Genomic DNA, 25,643 nt, shown 5'->3' with positions numbered 1-25,643 from the left:
TGGAATGTAGAATTGACTGTAAAAGTGTAAAATTATGAACTTTGTGACTTGACGTGAAGACATGGTTGCCGCTCGACTATATGCGGTCTGTACCGGGCGACATTCTCACTCAAATTTCAAGACTTTCGTGACCCAAATAAAAATTCTGATGCGACAGATCATTGGGTAATCGCTTTCTCTCCTAAAGGCATGTCCTCCTCAACGCTTTTGGTCTTTTTAAATCTAACTATTTGTATTATCCGTGTGGTCCTTTTGCCATTTAAAATGCTATCCTTTCCCGGTTTTCTGCAGCCACAGTGCGCGCGCATCCCGATTGTTTACAAACAAATAATTGGTCTATTCCATTAATAAATAGAGGGTTTTCACCGACGTCACGTTCTGGGTGGTAACCTAACCCTGATGCGCGGCCATATTGGAGGCACTCGGTGTAGGCCTAAACAACTGAACGGAGTACAACCAAATAACGTATATTGTATACTCTTTGGTACAACTTTAGCCATGTCTAAACGACCGAAATGGTCATCAAAACGCGTCCAAGATCCAAAGGCATATTGGGAAGGACATGGACCACAAGAAAAGGGTCGATATTTTGAGAAATTAGGATTTATTGGCGGTGCAGATCCCTACCAGTTAGCTCCCTCTACTTGGATCCGTGACGACCCGGTGATTCTGCCTTCAGTTGGATATCCCGATACTGTTAACTACATGGTTTTCTCGCCGAACCCATACACATGCAGTAGTTTGATATGAATTATATTATGTAAATGTCAGCTTTACAGTAAAATAAGCGCACAGTAAAAACAATAAAAGCAGTCATTGTTTTGACTATTTACTATTAAAAATATTATCATTACAATAGAAAATGTGTTTTGAGCCGCTGAAATAAACATTTCACAATACCTGACAAGAAATGTGCCGAACAAATCCGTATGTTGTCAAGATTTTTCCCTCATAGATATTGGTTGAGCTTTGCCAACCACAAGCGCCTCCTTTCCTCTGACAATCTCTGGCATTCCTTTCCCTGGTTTTTAATAACTTTTGGAAGTCTATAATATACCAAATGTTTTTCACGATGTGTCCTATTTGTACAACCTGAAACACGGCAATAATTCACAATTTTCCTTGACGACGTTCGGGATATACTTCAGTCCCAATGCTTTGTTGTGATGCGGAGTGCCTCCAAGATGGCGACTTCCGGTCTGATGACGCGTCAGTGAAAACCCTCGGGTTGACGGGGTGTGATCAAGCCCCCACCCCTCGCCCCTCGGCTTGAAGCAACGGCCCCGGTGGATGTAGGTGGTATTGCATGTACGGTTAGGTTTCCGACTCTTCCGGTCGTTTTTATTCTATTAACTACATTCAACATTTACAAAACTATCTCCCCCAATAATTTTTGTTTGATTCTCGAACCTGCCTCATACTACTAGCTTTTTCATAGAATAATTTTTCCCGACTTTTGCTAAGTTTGAAACCAATCCGAAATGGGTAAACTAGCAACCCATTTATTTGCTTAGTCAATGAAAGTTGCCTGCAAATGTGCTGGTGGATACTAACAGGGCACGAGCACAAAAGTTCACATTGGCCGATAGACGATTTACATGAGCTCTCGGAGCTAGGGAAAAAAAGAGCCACTGTTTAAAGTTAGACAGGAAGACACGGAAGTGGAAAGATGGCCGCGTCCAGTCTCGCGATCTCGCCTCACTGCGCCACTGAGCACTTTTCATAGAAATGAATGGGGACGCCATCTTGGAAGACAAAAGTAGCTTACTCTAGTTCAGTGGTTCTCAAACTTTTTAGACCCCGTACCACCTCAGAAAATATTTGACTCTCCAAGTACCACCTTCATGACCAACGTTAATATCCAGTAGCGTAGGCTATACCTTATTGGGATCCAGACAAACTTTTTTTACTAGGATTACAGTAGCCCCGGACTGAATATCTTTGGAGCGCAAGCAGAACATTTTGGGGTACACCTTATATCAATCTGCAATGCAATTATTAATGTAGAGAGGGGGAAATTGTACCCAATTTCTGGGGAAATTGTGGTGTGTGCTTGGGTCGGTTGCATATGGGTCAGTTTTTTTACTGACAGTTTTACAACTGATATACAGCGACGCACCACACAAACTTGAGTTTAAATACATTAATTAATGTGACATTACGTACTGTACATGCAAGTCTTAGCTAAATAACTTAAATGTATGATGCAGCGCTTTTCGAACAGTCCTCCTACACCACGACACGATACTTTCTGAGTATAACAGCGTAACAGCACAAACACCATAGAGTTAATATAACACAGGCAAACACAGGCAGGGAAACAGTAGCTAACAACGCTAATGCTAAATAAGTATTAGCTTCTCGGCTCCATGAGAAGGGCTGGTGAGACTGCTCACCAAAAGAACGATGGGAAACCCACCAGTTTGGCAGATTACGTAAGACATGTTCGTAGGAACCTAGTGAAAAATTGCCTAAACTTTCCAAGACTTTTAGCTACGGTAGGCAACTAATGCTGGGGGCTCGTTGATATCGCTGTACAAGGACGTCGTATCCATGCATTGTTGCTACCGTGTGCTGACGTTGAGCACACTCAATAAATTCCAAATTTGTAGGTCACACATGCGTGAATGCTTGTGTACAATGCTTGCACTGTCTCAAAACTGGTCGCAAAATGCAACCATTTGGTCGCAGTCTGGAGCCCTGCCCTATTGAGCTACACAGTTCGCGCAGCAACTATCGTGGATGTTTGCATGCGCCACTACGCGAGAACCGTCAGGTAGCGCAACATTTATTTTTGTTTTCGAAACAAAAATATTATAGGGAAGGCAAAACTTTTTAAAATCACATTACAATGATATCATAGTTAAGGTATTTAAATATTTCTGATATTCCTCCGCGTACCACCAGTGCAGAGCCATAGAAAAAGAGAGTTGCGACACGCTTTGATCTCGCCGACACGTGATCACGTGGTTCATGTAGCTCGCTGTAGTTCCAAAAAGCCCCACTGCTGTCAACTTTTTTGAATGGTTTTCAATGGAGCTGGCCAACGGAAGTCGCTTTTTTAGGCAAATGACAAATGAAACAGGCTCGGTTGAAGAAATCTGATATTCTGGCTATCTTCAGCTGACTCGTATCTACATAAGGCAGTCCTCCCTGACGTTTTTGGTGTAAAATAGAGTGAACTACAACATTGTGAACACTCACTGCCAGTGAAACGCAGGAAAAAAGCTAGAGCTTTTTTGTCACGTGGTTCCGGTAGCTCGCTGTGGTAAAAAAAACAACAACACTGCTGTCAACCTGTGTGAATGGTTTTCGGCGGGACAGACAGCAGCACCATCTCGATTCACGGATATTTTCGGTATATTAACACAATGTCAATTGGTTACTGGTGTGTTGTATCATGTATGTATGCTACTTTATTAACATGTATGTATAACATTAACTTAAAGTACATAACGCAATATTGTGAAGCAGAGCTAGAAATGGCTATGCTAGCAGTAGCCTATATTGTTCCACTTAACGTTTAACCTTCGACTGTTTTTTTTCTTCTTCATCAGCCCACCTACAATTTACCACATTAACAACACTTATGTTTGTAGTACTTGATGCAAGTTGAATCTAACCATGATCACCAGCAACTGTTCAATAGAAAAAAATAGAACAGAATTTACAAGGCAACCAACTGCAATTCAATAAAACATTTTATTGTACAATATGTCCAGTGTTCTTCCACTCCTTTTGTTTGTAGTGAGCAGGTGATCTAAATGTCTGCTTTTCACAAACCCTAGACCGCAGTAGTAGATGCATCTAGTTGAGCTAACTAGCTAGCTATTGAGTGGACCTGAAATTCCTGCCGAGCGTTGCTAGACAATATGGGACCCAAGGCTTTAATCTGCAATTCATTGTTGCTAGCTCTAATCAGATGTACTATAGGCTAATAAGAGCAGATTCTGTAAACTCTGTATGCCAAAGAACACCAATAACTATAACTAATTTGACAGACTATAAACCAACGATCTTCTGGTTATGATACACGTGCTCTCTAGGTAGCTACAGTAAAAGTGTTGCTTAGCTCTAGATACTAGACCCATAGTCTAGCGCAAACTGCATTTAGAATCTAACAAGCTATAATCTTACGATACATTTTCTCTACAGCTGGCTATATGAAATACTACTAATAACAAATGATATGTGGTGGTTGAAATATGAAAAAATTCATGATTTTCATCAATTTACTAGCTAACTTACTTCGGAGACACTGAAAATGAATGGGGTTCAACGGTGGAAAATACAATGTTTGGAACTATAGGTTGCGTGGGACACGCTTTACTTCCGCATTCCTCGATAACAATGGGAGTCTATGGAAGTGTCGCAACTCTCTTTGTCTATGGCTCTGCACCATTGGTACGCGTACCACAGTTTGAGAACCACTGCTCTAGTTACATTAACTCTATGGGTGTGATCGGCTGCTGGCCGCACACTCACTGAACTGTAGGTGGCGGCATAGGTACCTTCAGCAGGGTGTGACCGACTCCCGATATAATCTATGCCAGAGCCTGAGAAGAAGAACGGATCGTTACATTGCGGAAGTGAATACTACTTAGTGATGATTATTCTGCTAGACTAGTAATAATACAAACTGTCACACCGTAGCCGACTCACAGATCTTTTTAATTAATTATTCCGCTAAAGGGGGGATATGTGCAATGGTTGTGTACAGAAAGAATACCCTGACAGGGTGAGTTATTTCATTAGCTCTCCGTGTTAGATTGTAAACCTGTTTTAGGCTAAGTTATAATTGAAGCCATTTTGTATTTCTTAGTTTATGATTAACGTTAAAAGTAAGCTGATAATATAATGCATATGGACATATACAGCATGTTGTGCTATTTTTCAGTGTATCTTTGTTATCCTTTTCTATAGGAGACCACACACACACACACACACACACACACACACATACACACATACACACATACATACATACATACAGACAGACAGACAGACAGACAGACAGACAGACAGACAGACAGACAGACAGACAGACAGACAGACAGACAGACAGACAGACAGGCATACACATACGGATGCAACAAGGAAGAATAAGAAAGAAAGTAATAAACCCTCTGAGCTCATTTATTCTTACATGGCCTTTAGTGGTGTTCTGGCCGACACACAGGGGGGAACACAGAGATAATACAGTGCTCGTGCCCAGTGCTAGAACTCATTCAATAGCTCCACTACAATATTCGTAGATCGTAAAATATCAGAATATCATGGGATCTTCCCCAGCACTGATTAGGTCAATTCTAAAAGCCTACTTTGTGTATAAACTTACAATTTATAACTCTGGGACATAATATAGGCCTACTGTATCAGTTCACCAGCTTGACTATCTTTATCACAAACACAGGGAAGCATCTGTTTGGAGAATGGTTCCTATCTGATGAATTACCTGGCCTGTGCCAACTGCCACCAGAGGGACTTTGTCTTGATCAGTAATAAGTCCACAGAAGAAGAGGATGGAGAGGAGATTGTCACTTATGACCGTGAGTCTTGTAGTCATGTAGTGCCGGCAGCAAATACTTACCTTATTGTATTAAAATGGTTATATATGATACTATTATCTTTGCATAACCCTTTTCTGTCTTACAGATGTGTGTAAGAATTGTGAACACGTGATAGCTCGGCATGAGTACACATTCTCTGTGGTTGACGAATATCAGGTAAGGACAGTTGCACAGTATGGAAAGGCAAACCTGTCACAGGACAGACAGATTCTCTTACTCAAACATTACAACATTAATACCAAATGTACATTTTGCAGCTTTCATGCAGTGTAACACAGTCAGTCAATTTGATTTATAAAGCACATTTAAAAATAAAAGCTGTTAGCCAAAGTGCTGTACAATAACGAATAATTAAAACACAATAGGACACAAGACACAATCACAGACATTGCACAAACATTTTATCACTGTACCTACCTATGGCCATATGCAACAATAAATACATGAGTTTTAAGAAGAGATTTAAAACCATCATATGTTGATGCAGTTTTTATGTTAAGTGGCAAATTATTCCAGAGCTGTGGAGCAGCACATTGCAATAGTCCAATCTGGATTAAATGAAAGCATGTATTACAGACTCCATATTTTTGGATGGTAAAAATGACTTTGTTTACAGCTATATTCTTTAGTTGATGGAAACAGCTTCTGACCACAGCATTGATCTGTTTATCAAAAGTCAAAGCAGAATCAAAAGTAACACCTACATAACATGTGTATGAAAGTTCCCAGATAGAGGTCCTAGTTTACTGGCAACCATCTCTGTAGAAGCAGAGGGGCCAAAGATTAAGACTTTGCTTTGTTTAACTCAAAGAAATTGTCTTGACATCCAATTCTTGACATCTCTAAAACAATCCAACAAACACCGTAGACTTGAAACATCCGTTGGATGTAAAAGAACATAACACTGAGTATCATCTGCGTAGCAGTGACATGAGTCATTATATTTCCCCAAAAATTATACAGAGGAAGCATGTATAAAGAAAATAAAACAGGACCCAGAATTTAGCCCTCTGGAACCCCATACAGAACTGGTGCATTAGACAATAAATAGTTGCCAACCTCCACAGAAAAGTTGCGATCATTTAAGTAAGAATCAGAAGTGGATGAAGTAAGTGCACTAGATAAATCAAAGGCTGGAAGTGCACAGTTCTAACTGTATAACAGTGCCAAATTAATAATGAATGCCAAGGAACGGTCTGCTACAAGACGTAGTGTAACAACAACACTGTACTACATATGACACATGCACACAGTGGAAGTCAGAAAGTGTTTTGACCCTTTCACTTCAGCACATTTATATGTGAGATTAAATTATACATTGATAAAATTGCAATTTTATTAATGTAATAAATAATAATAATTGTACAATTGTCTATCAATCTACACTCCATTACCTATTAGGTCTGGGTTTTGACCACTCAAGGACAGTCAGAGACTAGTCCCAAAGCCACAGTGTTGTCTTGGCTGCGTGCTTCAGGTCACTCTCGAGCTGTAGTGAATCATTGCCACAGTCTAAGGTTACGGGCACCCTCAAGCTAGTTTTCTTTAAGGACCTCTTTATGTTTGGATGTGTTTATCCTTCCCTCAGTTCTGACCAGCGTCCCTAGTGCTGAGAAGCAACCCCATAGAATGATGCTGCCCCCACCATGCTTCATCATAGGGATGGTGTTAGCCAGGTGATGCGTAGTGCCTGAGTTTTCCAGACATGGTTCTGCCCAAAGACCAGAGAATAATTTTCCTCGTGAATTATTTAAATGCTGTTTGACAAACTTGCTGCTTGCTGTTTGACAAAAGTGCTGAGATTTACAGCAGGTTCCTCCATCTCTGCAGAGAACCTCTAAAACTGTCTTAGAAGGACTTGTGTTATTGGTCACCTCGCTGACCAAGGCCATTCTTGCACGGTTACTCAGTTTCCTGGTGGCTCTAATCTTCTGTTTAAAACCTTTTTCAATGATACTATTATTGAGGCCTCTATGCTCCTGGGAAAACTTAAAACTTTAGAAATGGTTTTATATATTTTGCCCTGATCTATGCATCACTACAGTTTGATTGTGGAGGACTACAGAGTTCCTTGGACTTTGTTTTGGTTCTGGTCCTGTCTGACATGCAATGTTAATTGTTGGACCTTATACACAGGTGTGTGACTCTGTAAACTATAGCCAAACAATTCCATTTGCCATAGGTGGATTTCAATCCAGTTCTAGATAAATCTCAACAATAAGTAAAGCAAACAAGATGCAGTCGACCATAATTGTGCCACAGCAAGAAGTCTGCATACTTATGTAATGAGAGACTTGTTTCAGATTTTTCATGAATAGTTGAAATGTCTAAAAACAGGCACAGCTCGAAGAGACAACGTGGGACCCCCTTCCAGTGGGCTCACCATCCGCAGGAGGGGTCATGGGGGTCGGGTGCAGTGTGAGACGGGCCGCGGCCGAAGGCGGGGGCCTTGGTGGTCCGATCATCGGCTGCAGAAGCTAGCTCTAGGGACGTGGAACGTCACCTCTCTGGCGGGAAAGGAGCCGGAGCTGGTGCGCGAGGTAGAGAAGTTCCGGCTAGATATAGTCGGCCTCGCCTCAACGCACAGCATCGGCTCCGGAACCAGTCTCCTTGAGAGGGGCTGGACTCTCTTCCTCTGGAGTTGCCCTCGGTGAGAGGCGTCAAGCTGGGGTGGGAATACTTGTTTTCCCTCGTTTCGGCGCCTGTACGTTGGGGGCTCACCCCGGTGGACGAGAGGGTAGCCTCCCTCCGCCTTCGGGTGGGGGGACGGGTCCTCACTGTTGTTTGTGCTTACGCACCAAACGGCAGCGCAGAATACCCACCCTTTTTGGAGTCTCTGGGGGGGGGGTGCTGGAAAGCGCTCCTCCCGGAGATACCCTCGTCCTCCTGGGGGACTTCAATGCTCATGTGGGCAATGACAGTGAGACATGGAGGGGGCGTGATTGGGAGGAACGGCTCCCCCGATCTGAACCCGAGCGGCGTTTTGTTGTTGGACTTCTGTGCCAGACTTGGTTTTTCCATAACAAACACCATGTTCAAGCATAAGGGTGTCAATATGTGCACTTGGCACCAGGACACCTCAGTTCGATGATAGACTTTGTAGTCATGTCGTTGGATCTGAGGCCGAATGTCTTGGACACTCGGGTGAGGAGAGGGGCGGAGCTGTCAACTGATCACCACCTGGTGGTGAGTTGGCTACGATGGTGGGGGAAGACGCCAGTCAGGCCTGGCAGGCCCAAATGTAATGTGAGGGTCTGCTGGGAACGGCTGTAGTGATGCAGGCTCTGCATCGGTCCGCCGTGGTGAAGAAGGAGCTGAGTCGAAAGGCGAAGCTCTTTATTTACCAGTCGATCTACGTTCCTACCCTCACCTATGGTCATGAACTGAGGGTAGTGACCGAAAGAACGAGATTAAGAATACAAGCGGCCAAAATTAGATTTCTCCGCAGGGTGTCCGGGCTCTCCCTTATAGATAGGGTGAGAAGCTTGGTCATCCGGGAGGGGCTCAGAGTAGAACCGCTGCTCCTCCGCATCAAAAGGGGCCAGTTGAGGTGGCTCGGGCATCTGATAAGGATGCCTCCTGGACACCTCCCTGGTGAGGTGTTCTGGGCACGTCCCACTGGGAAGAGGCCCCGGGGAAGACCCAGGACACGCTGGAGGGACTATGTCTCTCGGCTGTCCTGGGAACGCCTCGGGGTCCCCCAGGAAGAGCTGGTGGAAGTGGCCGGGGAGAGGGAAGTCTGGGCCTCCCTGCTTAGGTTGCTGCCCCCGCGACCCGACCCCCGGAAAAGCGGCAGATGATGGATGGATGTCTAAAAACATGTTTTCACTATGTCATTATGGGTAATTGAGTGTATATGACTGTGGGGAAAATAAATATTACACAATTAAAGGTGCTAAAAGTGATTAGGTGCAAATACTTTCTGAAGCCACTTCATGTATACGGTATACATTTTTCAATATCCTGTACTGTTCCATTTAGCCATGGATGCTTTTACCACAAAAATGGATGACGTTGTAAATAATGTGTTGTTCTTCCAGGAGTACACAATGCTCTGCTTGCTTTGTGGGAAGGCAGAAGACTCCATCAGTGTGCTGCCAGACGATCCCAGACAGTCTGCCCCTCTCTTCTAGACCTGCAGCTCAGAAAGCTTACAGCAAAGACAAACCAGCAGCATCTCACCTTAAGAAGGCTGTGCAAGTATCGCATCACAGACCACACTGCTTTGGTTATCTCTATATCTACACTAGAGATAGTATCCATTTTCAGATTTAGTATGTGGTGAAAATATCAGTGAGTGTGAAATTGGTAACTTCTTTAACAAGATTTGGAGCCAAGGAGAATCCAGATCACATGCAGAGCTACAGTCTGGACATCTATCATGTTGCCAAGCTCAGTCAGTGATGTCATTATGTCAGTGAATACATTTTGGGGAAATGTGTCTATTGAACTTCTGAGAAAGAAAGGTTTTGTATGAATTGTTTAATCTTGGAATACAAATGTCAGTTTGTGTCAATCCAGCTGTAACAATGGGAAGCAAAAATAATTGTATAAAATTAACTTTTTTTCATGTAGTATTGTATGAGAAATACAAAATCTAAACAGTTACTGGTCTGTATTTTTGATCTTATAAGTAGAACAAAATAAATAAGTACAAAACAAATACACTACCAGCCAACATTTACAAAGTCCTTGGCATCAATATTCATGCTCTTTGTATGCATCATATTTATGTGGAGCTCAATGATTACCGGTTCACACATGAAATAGTATGTCTTTGTCTGAAATTCTGCAGCCTTGAAGTTTAGACTGGGTTGTACGTCCTCTTATTTTCTTTGTCAGTAATGATTCCGTCAGGCTACTACCAGCTAAGACTGGAACCATGATCCAACAGGAACTACATACTCACTACCTTAAGCATTGTTCCTCAAAAATGCAGTCAACAACACTTCCAGACATCACTGCTCTGGTACTTAACACTCCGCTCATACTGAAATGGTAAAAATAACAGTCCAGCTAAATAAATGGCGGTTATTCCATAGGCTCGGACTCAAGATAAAGAGGTTATATACAGGGCAGACAGGACTGGACATGTTATGTATGTTAGGGCCAGAACTTTTTCTAGAGGATTTAATACATTTAAACATAGTGTATTCTGAATGTCATAAGAATTTCATAAGATGATTAGAAAAAGACTCATCGTTCGCTGGTCTGCATGATAATATATTTGATATGGACCAGTTGATAAAAAATACACAGATAAAGCCAACACTGTACAAATGATATTTTTTTTTAAAAACAAAATCAAAGTCATTTGCAATGATATCCATGCACTTACACTTCAGCACGAGTGTTTTGATGACTTATCTTTTGCTAGCAAATAAAACCATACAAATACATTGCTAATACGCTAGAATGTGTGATATATTTCTAGATACGTCAGAATAATACATTACATTCTACCTACTAGTTTCTGCGTAAACTAATTAAGTTTAGATTAGACTACATGCCCTGATCCTTAATAATAATGCTGATGTTTGTATAGTGAAGTTCATATGGAATGCAACTTACTTGCCCTTCAGTTCTCCTTCTACAGTTTTTCTTTAGTTCTAATGATACATATCTACACCGCAGCAGTTGTTATAATATTTTTTTTACATCCCTCAAATATTGTAGAGTACAGATCTTTTTGGTCTTACAGTATGTAGTGTTAAGATAACAGGGATAAAGAAGAGTTGGCAATTTGCAGGTTTGAGTCATTCCTTGAATCAAGCCACATTGTCAAGTACTTTTGAGAAACATCCATCAAATAAATAAATAAATAATTTTTTTATCATACATTTTACAATTCATACAGTACATTCCCTTGAGTAGATAAGGTATTTACACATGCTTCCATGAGGCTGGGCCAGAAACGGCCTTCTGTACATACATGGACAAGATACAGCATCATGTTAGTTGCTGTACTACAACCCCCCCTCCATCTATCCAGTCATCGGCTCACTTTGCCAGAGCCCTTCCCCTCGTGGCTGCCCCCCCCCCCTCGGTGACCCAGTGCGGCCCCCCACAAGCCCCTGGGAGGGGGGGACCCTGAGAGGCTAGAGGGGGAGTGGCTCCGCCCCGGGAAGGCCCCTCCCTGGTGGAGCTCCTGGCGGGAGGGGGAGGAGCTGAGGGATCGCTGCAGGGCATTGAAGGAGCTGCGGGGGCGAGGCGGAGGGCTGAACACGGCCCGCTCCTGCATCAGCTGGGTTAGGCTAGCCAGGAAGTCTGCATCGCTGGTGCTGCTGGCACGAACCCGGAACCGGCGACGCCTAATGAAGGGGGGGGGTTTACGCATTAACAAACTTGGACCAGGACAATCATTAACTACAAATCATAATAACAGTTGTAGATGCGCCTTCTGATGAGGTGGAAACGATATAAAAGCAGAGCTGTCCAGTGGTGCTCCTACCTGGTGTCTACAGCTGGCCGGGTGGGAGGTTTCCCAGGAGGGGGGTGAGGCAGGAAGCGGCCCGCCAGCTCTGGAGCAAGGGGAGAACTGACGGGGCGCGGGATCTTGCTCCTGCTGCCGGAGGAGGAGGAGAAGGACAGGGGCTCCTCTCCCAGCCAGTCGGAGCAGGAGAGCCGGTCCCGGGGCAGGGCGCAGGGCAGGTTGTCACACGACAGGGACGGCGAGGGGGAGTGGGTAGGAGAGCCAGGGAGGGGGCTGCTCCAGCGATGGCGCTTCTCGGCTGTGAGCTCCCGGGCGAGGGGGTCAGGGGGGGCGTGGGCGTCCCGTACCGGGATACGGCTCGACCTCGGGGAGGCAGGGGAGTCCCTGCACCTGAGCAGGGGGGGAGGAGGGGAGGCAGCCTCTCCAGATGGCTTGGCCCTGGGGTGCTGGTTGGGCTCGGAGGAGCGGTCGGGTAGGCCCGAGTCACTCTCTTGGTCTGTGGGCAGGTGAGCTGGGGTGGTTGTGGCCAGGCTTGGCACTGGGCTAGGGGCTGGCACCACCACCTCTCCCTCCCCTGGTCCTTCTGCTGGGGCTGCTTCCATGAATGGGGCCTCCAGAGGTATGGCAGCGCTCTTTTCCTGTACTGGGGACTGGGGAAGATGAGTGTGTGGAGACTGGGGATGAAACACATCCCCAGAGATTAACAAGGGGAAAGAAGAACACAAAGGATCACCCAAACAAGGTGTTGTTTGGAAGCATTATCACACTGCGTGACGCATGCTCTCACCTGCTCCAGCTGGGCTCGTCCTCGAGGGAGGACGGAGGGCATCTGTCCCAGCATGCCTGGCAGCCTGCGGTGGCCCAGCAACCAGGTGCAGGGCATGGCCATGTGGGACAGGACGGGGCTGCAAGGAGCTGCCTCCGGGAGGCAAGGCGGGTCCTCTCCCAGGGCTTCTCCTTGGGGCTTCTGCTCCAGCTCCAGCATCACCCACTCCTGGGAGTCTCCCTCCAGGGGTACGGGGCCCACATCCTCCTCCAGAGCGGGGGTCCCTGCCACTGGACGGTCCTCATTACAGAAGGTTGCTTGCTCCCCTACAGTCCTCTCAGGGATGGACTTCTCTCTCTCCTGGGACAGCCTCAGTCGCTGCTTACCAAGACTGGAGAAACAAATCGCACGACAGGTCAAGTTAGGTCCATTAACGAGACCAGCGATTATATGAAACACACAATCCAGTTGTGTTACCAGTCCATTTGCAGTCCAACACCATACATTAGCACAATATTAATCATCATTACTGCTACTGACAATACTTTTTTGAGCCTTTACTTGCTGCAGGCCTCAATAAAAACAGCTTTGCAGTAAACAAATGTGTTAACTAGAGCTGTTTAAGCAGCAGAAGACAATGGCTTCAGAGAAGCTGTGGAGTATATCAGAGGAGGGAGCAATTCTGGTACTGACTAGGCCTCCAAGAAGCGTTCGATGGTGGGTTTGGGCTCGGGGGCCAGCCTCTTCTCAAACGCCAGGCTCTGGCTGTGCCTCATCCTCCTGAGGAGCGGGGCTGCCCGGTCCAGGAACATGGTCTCAGAGCGCACCCGGCGAGGAGAGCTCTGGATGGAGCCTGTGTTGGGGCTCTGGTTCCCCTGGTTCTGACTGTGCTCATCTTCACTCACACCCTGTGAGAAAGACCAGCTCATAGAAATGTGTTGGAAAACAACAGTAACTCTAACAAAAAAAACTGCAGGTTTGGGCATCCATCTGCAGGGGTTGTTTTCAGTTTCCATGGATCTGTCAAGTCAAATTGTATCTCCTATTCCCTAAATAATTTAGCCACAAAAATGAGAAATGTAATTAACTAGATGGCAGAAATTAAACAGTGTAGTAATCCAGTTTGGTCCCAGGAGTGTTGAGCATGGCCAAGGTATTGCAGCTGAACTAGTCCCTCCAGAGAACTAAATAGCTTCCTGGTTCAGATGTTGTGTTTCACCATGGTGAGGGGGGTAAACCGGACTAAAAACATCTGGTGTGTTAACTGCCCTCTGTCGGTGCACTTTCTAACCTTTCTGGCGATAGGTTGGGTCTGATTGTGGTTGCGGTTGCGGTCCATCTCCTCCCACACGTCTACCCCCTGGGTGTTCTGGGCGGGGATGGGGGGGCAGTTGTCTGCGTCGCTGAGCCGCTCACCCTGCAGGACGTCCTCTGTGTTCTCCCTCTGCAGCTCCCCAGGGAGCACAGACGCATTGGCCATGCTGGGGGCACGCGCACACACACACACGGACAAAGGTCATTCCGCGGCTTCCTTTGGTGTAAATTAGAGTAGCAAGCATTTGAGGGATCTGGCTGACACTGCAGGTTTTTGTTCTAGAAAAGGCTTAGCTGGCTTGACAGTAGGGCTGTCCCCGACTAAGATTATCTTTGGTTGACCAAGACTCGACTGAACACTTCCGAAAATCGACTAATCTAAATTTTAAATGTTTTTTCTTATTCTATAAATGTCACAATGTTTTTCATCAAACCATTTTGTGTGATGTTTTACCTCACTGTTTTAAGAAATAATCTGAAAGAAATACATACGTAAGAAGGGTGATTGACAACTAGACAAACAAATGTACAGACATTTTTCAGATCTGTCTCAATGTTGAGCTAGCTGCTGGACATTCCAGATTCAGCCGCAATAAAATTAGCTATTACTAATAATAAGCCTTGTGTCACCAGTCCTGTTGTTACCAAATGCCGATATAATAAAAAATACTTGTGTGCATGAGTGTTTGCAAGCATTAGCAAAGTAGGCCAACTTACTTCTTAGGTCGACCATGCAAGAGCATATTGACCAAACAATCGACTAGTCGACTGAGTGGGGACCAGTATTGTGGTCAAGACCAACTAAACCGAGACCAAGTCATGATGACAGAGAGTGTATCGAAACTGAGACAAGACCAAGGCAGGTCAAGACCGGGTCAAGACCAGACCACTCAAAATACACAAGCAGTAGGGTTTGACGAGGTAAAAAGTTGCAGATCTGATCTGTAAGTTACTATAAACAAAAAATGTGCACTCTTAAAGTTGTGCCATGTGCTTATGGCCAGGCAAAACAGCCTATTTAATATGTTGTGTTTTTTTTTCTTTCTTAGAGGCGCATTAGTTGGCTACTCGGTTTCTGCTTTCACGTCTCTCTCACCCAAGTGAAGGAGCGCAGTACAGCAGCGTTTAACTTAACATTATTAAGTCGGGAGAGGTATGAAGCTGACATGACTTAACGTTGGTGTAACTAAACGTTATATGCATTATTAGCTACATAGCTTTATGTGGCCTGGCTCGTTATCACAAACTAAATCTGGCAAGCAACTGAAACTAACGCCCTGAAACATTCAGTATTAATACTCGCTAAATCTCTTTGTGTAATGGGGGAAGATATTTCGGAAAAGTTTTGGTACAGAGGCAGATTGCAAACGTTAGGTAGCTATCTTTGCAGGCGCCAATTACGCCTAGCTTACCTTTTTTTTTATGTTTTCTTTCTAAATGCCGGTACAAGTTTGATGTAGGCCTAGTCCCAGCCGTCTCAGTGAGTGTCTCTTTGCAGAATTTACACAAGCTGTGTTTTCTTTTGGAAGTTATTGTAAACTCTTTGTGGTTCAGGTAACCAAATCTAATTCTAACAGATTTGGCCAGCATCTCCAGACAGCCACTGTTTCACCTATCTCCCTCATTCATTTTTTATGTGCAAGGAGGGGTGATGGGTCATTTCAAATGAGAAATTAGTTAAGTTATTGGTTGCATTTGAAGCGTGACGTTTTGAATCCACTAACAGTAATGATAGGCCTATTAACAAATAAATTAAACAATGCACAAGAAATTTAGTGATATTCCCATTATTGTGGTCCTGAAATAAGAGTCCTCTTTGTCCGATTCCGAGACAAGACCTTCAAAATGTGGTCTCGAGACCAAGACCGGTCTCGAGTACTACAACATTGGTGGGGACAGCCCTACTTGACACACATCTGTGAAAGAAATGTTGGGCCTATGTACAATGAATGTGTTTTAGGAGAAGTTTACAGTTGGTTAATAAGCTTGATACAATGTATGTTGATTCGACTCATTTGGTAGAGATGCCACCTGTAGTTTTATAACACCTAACTAGGAGACATGAAGTCTAGGAAACGTGAAGTCTGGGTGACCTGAAAGAGTTCTTGTCACCTGGGGGAAAGAGACAGTTGGTCTGAAGAAAATGTGGATTCAACTGTATTGTTCTAAGGATTTAACCAATGACAGAAGAGATTTGGCCAATGATGAAACTGAAAAACATTTGAAACCAGTCAATTAAGGAAAAGATGGCAGCTGATTCAGCTAAAGTTGACCAGTGGCATCACTTTCAGGAGGTAAAGTAATCAAATAAACCCCTCAAAAAAAGTTCTGACACATTTTGGTCGATTATTCCTTCCCTTCAATAATACCAATTGGTACTATATTTTATATAGTTGGAAAGCCTGATTAGTCACCTTTACAACGAGGTACAACTTGTAAGGATCGTGCATTCGTGGAATGAGCAACACAGCTAACCGTGTGGATAGCGGCCCAAAGAAATTTACCAAAATCCCATGCATTATTCTTCTGTTGGTATTCACTCTCGTTTTGAGCTTCAAGTGGGATCAGCTTGGGCGTGCTGTATGTGTCAGAGTGACCAACGCAAACATGTTGGCTGACTTACGACAAATCCTGTTTGAGGAATGTGATGCCATCCCACAGCAGTGTGTGACCAGGCTGGTGACCAGCATGAGGAGGAGGTGCCAAGCTGTTGTGGCTGCGTATGGATCTTCCACACGCTACTGAGGTCCCTGACAGTGTATAATGAATAAAGTGTAAAAATTGCCAATATGTGTTGTTCTTTCCTTATTACTGTGGGAGAGTGCAGTCATACAATCCACCAAGCAACTCAAAACGAGAGTGAATACCAACAGAAGAATATTGCAGAGGATTTTGGCACTTTTTTGGGCTCCTACCCACATGGTTAGCTGTGTTGCTCATTTCACGAATTCACAATCCTTACAAGTTGTGCCTCATTCTAAAGGTGACTAATCAGGCTTTCCAATGATATAAAATACAAAACCAATTGGTATTATTGAACTTGAGGAATAATCGACCGAAAAAACGTTTCCAAACTTTTTTTAAGGAATTTAGTTAAGATTCCAAACAATGCATTGCTCTTGGAAAAAGTGAGCTAGATACACTGTTACAAATCTCTTTAGCCTCAAAACAAATCCATCCAATTTCTGTATACTCATAGTGATTGTATCACTATTGACCCCAGGTCTACTTGTGTGTGATAGTGTCAGTACTGACCCCAGGTATGCTGGTGTGAGGCGGGTGAGTTGCTGGGCCGTGGTGACTGAGGCAGTAATGGTCAGTATATCCTCAGTATCACCTTTCTCCCAGTCATAGGGGTCATTCTCCAACACGCTGTGGCTTTTCATAGCATTCTCAAACAAGGACATCAAAAGCTGCATCAAGAACAGGCAAAATAAACAGCGTTGAGCACGGATAGTACAAAGTAAATGCCAGTACAGCTGCAAGAAAAAGTATTTGAACCCTTTAAACCTACCTCTATTTCTGCATAACTTGGCGATTACATTTATCTGATATTCAACAAAGTCATAGTAGACAAACTACTTTACACTACTAAACTACTGATAAGCTCATTATAAATGTTATTGTATTTATACAACATACCATGTAAACATTCAATGGGCAGGCTGGAAAAGGTATGTGAACCCTTGGATTCAATAACTAGTTGACCCTTTTATGCAGCAATAACATCAAGTAAACATTTCCTTCAGTTGTAGATGTGACCTCTACAACAGTCAGAAGGAACTTTGGAACATTCTTCCTCACAAAACAGTTTCTGCACTCTTGAGGTTATGACAGCATCTCAATCGGGCTGAGGTCAGGACTGACTAGGCCACTTCAGAAGGTACATTTTATTCCATTGAATCAGAAAGGGATTTATTCGCCATGAAAGTTTGCAGAGACAAGGAATTTGCTTTGGCAGGAAGGTGCATCAGTGTTTCCGCAATGTTGACGGCTACATTTCTGCCGCCACGGTATCAGAAATCGGGCAGTACAAAATTTTAGGCCGTCTATCAGCAGTGATTGTTAAAGTGCATGTCGGAGAATAGCACGGACACGCGCTTCACAGCGCAGTTGAGATTGCGTGTGTGCGTCCTTGAGAACTGTAAGTCGTATAATTTATGTTGTCAGTTCATTTAAGCTTGTTATTGTATTAGTCTATAGTTCTTGCAAATAAATTCAGTTAACTGGTGATTTTCGTTGTTTGTATCCTTCCCTTACTAGCAGAATTGCACATGTCGATTCGAAAGCGACTTCAGCCCTTGCTCAAGTTTGTATTTCAGGTGCATTATTATGCTCAAGTAGTTTTAATTAATAAATAGTGGGTATATTGTTATTATTTGCTACAGAATGCTTAGCCTATCTAGATCAAATGAAGCAGACAGTGTACATGCTTCCGAGTGGCCTACCTTAATCAATAGGCTAGGCTACTGACCATTTACAATAGATTGTTACATCAATTATTAATTGGCAGCATTTATGCCATTTAGAACATACTTCATGAGTGTAAGGTGTCTTTAAGTAGCCTAACTTAATGTTTTTAAGGGAAATAGGACAACAATATGTGTAATATTACATTAGCTATTAGACTATTACATTAACCTGCTCCGAAATATAGGGGGGGGGGTTTGAAAAGACTTGCCCCCACTGCCCCCCAAAAAATCCTAGAAGAAACACTGTGCATACAATAAACATATAGGAATCTTAGATTTAAATATGTGGTCTAACTATACTAAGGGTACATAAACTAGCAATACTAAGTAAAATTAGAATTTAAACTAGAGAGGGTACAGGTGTGCTTGTTTGCGTCGGTTGCATGTGGGTCCGTTTTCCCTTCTAGTGATATTTTCAAGCATTTAGCCTACTCATATTGCATCATTCATTAAGAACACCCTTTGAAACAAGCGAACACCCTTTGAAACAAGCTACTGTAACAACGTTGTCACTGGCAGCATTTCAGATTGAATTGCGATTCAAACAGTACCGTCTGCTAACTGAAAATAAGCCCCCCAAAACGTAAAAAAGTTTGACATCAATTTAGGGGGACATGGCTAATTCAAAAGCAGTTTGCTTGAGGCAAGCTAGCTGCTGTTGCTAGCCACACTTCACTGATTGTTTGAAAGCGCCAGAAATGAGAACGTTTCTTTTGAGAGCATGTTTTAGATATTTCCCTGCTCCAAAACACCTGATTCAAATAAATTGGCCTGATATTGACCCATTCATTTGAATCAGGTGTGTTTGAGGAGGGAAACATCTAAAACGTGCAGGGCAGGGGGTCCCGAGGATTGAGAACCACTGCGTAGCCTACTACTACACGCTGCCAGAGGGTGAGCCGAGTCTGTGACTCTGAGGCTAACGTCAAAACAAGACGCGGTCTCACTCAAATTCCAAGTTCTACACAAATCACAAAAATATGCTGACCCGCTGGCTGTTTTTGCAATCGCCATATCTTTCAAACACTGCTCTCCATTTTGATGTAGAATTGACCCTGGTACGAAATTAAGATGATACTCATCAGACGCAGATCGACAACAGCCGTACGCCATCTTCTGGTATGAAAGCCGCGCAATCTTTTATACATGAGGCCCCTTGTGACTGTGACAGGATTATGTTTCATGACCAATTTATAAAGAAATCCAGGTCTTTCCAAACGGTTCACATACTTCTACCTGCAACTGTAGATAAAACAGACTTTTTTGGCTAACAGATTGGGAATTAATGAATTACGCGTGACTGATAAAGTACCTGATAGTCTGGCTTGGTGAAGTAATCCAGGGTCAGGATATGATCGAGGAAGATGCTAAACTCTGACGGGAGATGTTTCAGCATGAGGCGATGGTCATAGGTCTCCTTTAGATTACCCACTTGCTCCTAATTAGGAGGAGGACAGGTCAAATAAGGACAAGAAAGATGAAAAAGATAAACACAAACAATCTGCTGAGCACATTTACCAAGAGTAAGGCCAAATCCCAATACTTCCCCTTACCCCTTCCCCTTAGTTTTGTGCATTCCCGTGAGAGCTAGTGGTGTCCCAATACTCTTTTGGAGCTAGGGGTAGGGGCTAAGACTAAGGGGTAACCCCTTAATGTAAAGCCCCCTTAAAACCAACCCCTTAAAACCAAGTATGATCGGGAGCTTACTTGAAACCTAGGGCTATGTGAATCGTGCGCGACCGGCAAAAAATGGCGGCCAGATCATCCAGAGAATCCGATAAATGTAATATTTTCGGCTTAATTAATTGATAACAAAATTATGAAAGTCTTGTTTTGTGTTATACACAGTCCTGAACATATATATTTGCAACCATTTTCCAAATCGAAACGTTCAAAAAATCGCTAGTTTGGTACGCTAATGCTACAGGTTTGAATTGCACAACAGTCCCGCATTTCTCTGACTAGCATGTCTACAGTTTTAAGTAAACTCCATTAGCAGCGAATTTCGTTTAATATCAGTGCAAAACACTACTTGCTTTGGAGATATCGATACGTGCTAGACGACGTACCTGTAACCAAGTGGCGTCCCATTTCCTAGGGCTATGTAGCCCTTACCCCTTACTTTCGAGGGCCAAGGGCTAGGGGTAAATTAAGGGGAAGGGGTAAGGGGGAATATTGGGATTCGGCCTAAGTATTTTTTTCACCAATTCTTACCTTGTCTTTGACCTTCCTCCATGGTAGCTGTCCCACCATGAACTCCACCAGCATGTAGAAGAGAGACCAGAGGTCATCATGGCGGCCCATCTCCTGCGAAACCAGATAATGTACAGTTGAGAACACAGATGTGCACTCCCAGTCTCTCTTCAAAGATCTCTCCTTAAAAAGGTACAGAAGGTAAGTTTTGTCCACTATAAACATGTTGTGTAAGCTAGGGCAGGGAAATTTGGTCTAAAAAATCAAACGTGAATTTTTCACACCACACCCGATTTTATATTCTAATCTGTTTTTTTTCCCGCTTGAAACCAAACAAACAAAAGACAAGACATTATTAAAAAACATTTTGTTTCATGATAATAAAATGATTAACAAAAGCAAACAAATAAAGATGCATTTCCTTACTGGGAGGTGCTCGTGATGTCTTTCAAATGCGTTTTTTGTTGTTGCATGGAACACAAGCGTGTCTACTGCCTCTTTCTTGAGGCATGCCAATTGTCCCAGTGATATAATTTTTTGTATGACTACCGACATTTCAACAACAACCATAGCTAACGAACTAAACTATCTAGGGGCACGTAACTTTGAACTTTGTCATAGCATTGAAATGGTACCAGCACAGTGTTTCAGAGAGTGGAATGGTAAGGGGGGATTCAATAATTACCCAAGTTAAAATCGAAATATATATATTTTCAGTGGCGGGTCGTCAGGGCCTGCAAGGCCTTCTCTGCTGGCCTAAACAAAAAATGTTTTTCTTCATAATTCCCCCCCATCTTAATGTAATTCAATAAATACATTGACGCTAATAACAACACATATTCTCTGTAGTCTGTTCTCTTCATTATATCCACTTGGTTGAGCTGCTGACAGTGTTGTATATTACGGTAGAGTTTTTATCCAATCATAATTCAGCTAGCTTGTGTTGTCAGGTTCTATGAAATCTGCCTGAGGCCTTAAGAATCAACAGAGCAGGCTCCCGTGCGCTGCAGGGTGAATGAAGACGGTCAATTGCGATAGCCAATCAGATCTCAAGTCTGCGTAAACCAATACCAGCTAGAAGGTCATACGCTGAACTTTACATGTACGCATCCTGTGATTGGATAAGCACTCTAAAAATAAATACATAAATTTGCATCATCTGCAATTCATAATGTAAATAACGTGGCGCATAACATGTTAAATTGTTTTGCTGTTGCATATATTCTCAGAAACAAATAATCTGTTTACTTAGATTTTCAATTAATAGTTTGTTTTATTTTCGTCTCGTTTGTGACATATGAAACGGCGACAATGCGCAGTTTATTGGACAAATTTGTTTAAGCTCACATAGCGTACTTTTGGTGGACAAACTTTTTGACTCATCTCTTAAAATAACCTTTTATTTTTGAGTTTTGACGGTATCCGTGATCTTAGTTTCCTACTCTTACTTGTGAATGCAAGCTTATTGATTTTAAATGCTCTGGAAATTAAGTGTTGCTCGACTATTAAGGTTATGTAATGTGTAAGTGTGATTCTGAATGGATTCTCGAGCTGTGGTGTGATATTGATGCTATTATGAGGTGTATTAATTTAGGTAAGTATGTATTTAAGTATGACGTCTCTGAAGACCTAGGCGTGAAATGCACAGCCCGCCACTTTATATTTTTCAACATCGTCTTTGGAGCAGCCTGCTACTTAAAGCACTCCTGTTCTAGCCAATTGTGGGAGACAGGTTTTCCTCCTTGGCTTATATTGTGAAACTACTGTCAATCAAATTTGAGCTTGACGAAGGCAAGAAAGCACAGATGTTCAGACAAGAATTTCGGACGCCGTTTCTCATTTAATGTTGTGGCAGTTTTAATGGTGAGATGTGTAAATTACCCAGACTTACCTTATTTTTATGTGCATTGACCGAGGCATAGCGCACGGTTCCTCTGAACCCTGCCACAGGACGAGGCTAAAAGAGAAGCAGAGACTATTGTCTTGAGAAATAAAAATCATGAAAAAAAGTTTAAATGTACTTTTATTTCTATTAGTCACCCACAAAATGGCAACAATTAAACGGACAATCCTCAAAGCCAAGTTGAAATACTTACAGGACGGACTTCCTGACAGGAGTTGGTAAATTGACGAGCCAGGCCAAAGTCAAGCATGTAGCAGCATCTGCATGTGCTGGCCAGTCGTCCCATAGCAAAGTTTGACTGGGGTTTTATATAAGCAGGGAAAAGGTCACTCTAGTCTCAGCTGCTGAAGAAGTCATCAGCCCCTTGTCTCCCCACTGTCTAAACTCTTATCTGCTTACCGGTTTTATGTCACGATGTAGGAAACCCACTGAATGGATGCTTTCGATGGCCTCCAGCATCTGCCAGCCCAGTCGCAGTGTGGTGGAGACTGAGAAGGTACCACGGGTCATGGTTCGGCGCAGGTCTGCTAAATTCCGCCCCTTCAGCACCAAATCATTATGTTGAGTGAGGAGATCTCATTTACTTTATATGAATATTGCTCATCCTTTGCAGATTTTGGATATGCAAGTAAACAAACCTGCCACTTGCCATACCACCATTACCCTGTCTGGTAACAACAAACTAGCCATGTCTAGAGAGACAGCTATAGTTATAGAGTTCCTACCTGGAGTTCCATTACCACATAGTTGAATTGGTCATTGCGTCCACAACCAACAAAGCGGCACACATGATCTTTGCCTGCACACAAGAGGGAGAAAAAAGCATAATAAGACATGAATTTGTATGCTACACAGTGTTTGGAGATAGCACATCGTTTTTACCTTGAAGCTTTTTGAGCACGGCCACCTCCATCTTCAAGACCTGCTTGGGCTGCTGAGCAGACTCCACCTTCAAGGCCACGTTGGTTTGGTTCAGCTGATCCAGAACCTCGTAGATCTCCCCAAACCCTCCTCCCCCAATCTTCTTCACCTGCAAAACACCAAGGAGAGCAGGAAGTTTGCAAACTGGATAAGAAGAAAGATGTGTCAAGAGTGAAATCATACCATGGCGGTGCCATGTACGTACCACCCTCCATCTCTCCCGGACCACGTCTGCCACTGACAGGATGTCTGTTTGCTCTACAGCCCCACTCATCCTGAGTGCTTCGAGTGCTCCCAACAATGGCCTGCACCTGGCATTAGTGAGGCAGGCTTCTCACTGAAAACAGGGGAAAAGCAGACAATTGAGTACAAATGGAAATATTAACAATTTAGTGTCTAATCATTGCATAATAAATCAATACAATAAATCATTCTCCTTTGTAAAATATGAACTAGTCTAGAGAACACGATGAACAGCCCCATCGTTCAGCTAAAATAAAGGCTGCTGGCTGGATTTAATACAAGTCAATGCTGTGCTTATTTACTGCATTGACACAATAGTTTGATTTATACACTACTGCTAAACCTAAACAGCATGATTAATATATATGTCATACACAAGGAGGAACACATGGATTTCATAAAAGTTTACGTTATTTTGACTTTACAACTGAGATCTACCTCTTATATTCATAGCAAATTAGCTAGCTCGTTAGCTAACTGACACGCTAGGTATCTATTTGTCAGCTAACTTGTACTAATAGTACTGTACTCTCGATGTTGCCTCAATCTAGGTTGATCAAATACAAAGACACTACCGTAAGTCAGTTGCTTGTTATTTAGCAAAACGCTAGCCGATGTTGAATAGCGAGAAACCTAATTGTCACTTTATTAGGTTGCAAACTAGATGGATTGGCTAGCTAGCAAACCTATGCTACAGTAGCTAACTAGGTAGCCTAGCCAAACGATAGCTAGTCGGCCAATTATAACGAGTTACTTGTCTAATATTATATCGAATAGTAACTAACATGTTAGAGCTATGTCTGTAAATTCCTTGACGAGGGCAATGTGGTATTGTTAACGTCACAGTACATAGCTAGCTAGGTATTTTCAGTCGATATAGTCTACTGTACAGTACCATTCAGCCAGCTGTGTAGTAACTGAACTGGCATTGGCAAGACAAAAATGCCATGAAGACCTCAGGACTAGGTACCTACCTTGCTATATTGGACCATTGCAACTGTTTGGGCTAGCGGAATAACCAAAATGTAAATTAATTGAAATGTCCATAGTATGTGTCAATACAATGTTTAGCTAGTTAGCTAACTAGCTAATAGCTCTATTGCAGGCTACAGAATGGGATATTTCTCTCATTCACACAGCAACGGTTACGTCACGAGCAAAAACTCCTCCTTGCATTGACTGATCACTCTGCATGCCATAAAGTACCTTGCATGATGAGATCCATGCAGAATTTGAGAGGATGCCCACGCCTGGTTTGTCACCATGCACAATGTTTAACCAAATAGAGAGTCTACGTAATAGTGAGATATGCCTACCTCATCTCATAAAAAAAAACTGCGACGGATGGGGATTGGATCCTATATGCAAGTCCAGTACCGCTGCAACGCTTGGCGCATTGACACGTTGGTAAATTGAGGTAGTTCATTTTGACACTGTTCGACCGTTAATGTTCGGTAACTTAATCAATAGGGACTATAGACTACCCTTATCTTAGGGTCCCTATGAAATGTCACTTCAATAGTAATGCCACTGCATTGGGGAAAGTCCCAGGGTACATGTTGGGAAGCCCCCAGAACTTAACCATCCATTCCAAGAGATCCTCCCCGCACTGGTTCAACAATTGTAGCAAATGTGGCCCTCTGATTTTAATAATTGCAAACAGTGTAACAAGCCACGACTCAGCAGTACTTTGTAAGCTACAGTGCTTCTTCTGTGGAGTCAAGTAGACACGTTGTAAAAGATAATTTGTTACACGGATATGGAGATGAGCTTGGCTTAACACAACCGGATTGGATAACAGAAGGACGGAAGTTGAACAGTTGAAGGG

The 25,643-nt window shown here is 43.1% G+C and overlaps 2 protein-coding genes across 4 annotated transcripts; one reads left to right on the top strand and one right to left on the bottom strand.

Moving 5' to 3' along the window:
• The first annotated feature begins 4,507 nt into the window (after positions 1-4,507).
• On the top strand, positions 4,508-10,238 carry churc1 (churchill domain containing 1). Its single transcript, XM_047049691.1, has 4 exons — positions 4,508-4,738; positions 5,414-5,549; positions 5,656-5,726; positions 9,611-10,238. Exons 1-4 carry the CDS (start codon positions 4,700-4,702, stop codon positions 9,701-9,703), a joined length of 339 nt encoding a protein of 112 aa, XP_046905647.1. The 5' UTR covers positions 4,508-4,699; the 3' UTR covers positions 9,704-10,238.
• On the bottom strand, positions 10,038-25,619 carry ttbk2b (tau tubulin kinase 2b). Of its 3 annotated transcripts, none has more exons than XM_047049689.1 (15): positions 25,022-25,619; positions 23,778-23,909; positions 23,534-23,681; positions 23,377-23,450; positions 23,051-23,191; positions 22,845-22,949; positions 22,640-22,705; positions 20,770-20,862; positions 19,868-19,993; positions 17,339-17,496; positions 14,061-14,250; positions 13,463-13,677; positions 12,791-13,160; positions 12,022-12,677; positions 10,038-11,881 (listed from the first exon to the last, which is right to left on the bottom strand). In XM_047049689.1, exons 2-15 carry the CDS (start codon positions 23,844-23,846, stop codon positions 11,563-11,565), a joined length of 2,730 nt encoding a protein of 909 aa, XP_046905645.1. In that variant the 5' UTR covers positions 23,847-23,909; positions 25,022-25,619; the 3' UTR covers positions 10,038-11,562. The 3 variants fall into 3 exon arrangements, with proteins under 3 accessions (XP_046905645.1, XP_046905646.1, XP_046905644.1); XM_047049690.1 differs by lacking the exon at positions 25,022-25,619 and adding an exon at positions 24,790-24,992 and having other exon boundaries at positions 12,022-12,653; XM_047049688.1 differs by lacking the exon at positions 25,022-25,619 and adding an exon at positions 24,790-24,991.
• Between the last annotated feature and the right edge of the window lie 24 nt (positions 25,620-25,643).

The sequence above is a fragment of the Hypomesus transpacificus genome, chromosome 26 (genome assembly GCF_021917145.1).
Source record: "Hypomesus transpacificus isolate Combined female chromosome 26, fHypTra1, whole genome shotgun sequence".
Classification (NCBI taxonomy): domain Eukaryota; kingdom Metazoa; phylum Chordata; class Actinopteri; order Osmeriformes; family Osmeridae; genus Hypomesus; species Hypomesus transpacificus.
The sequence above is the reverse complement of the archived record's forward strand: the minus strand, read 5'-3'. Positions and strand labels throughout refer to the sequence as shown.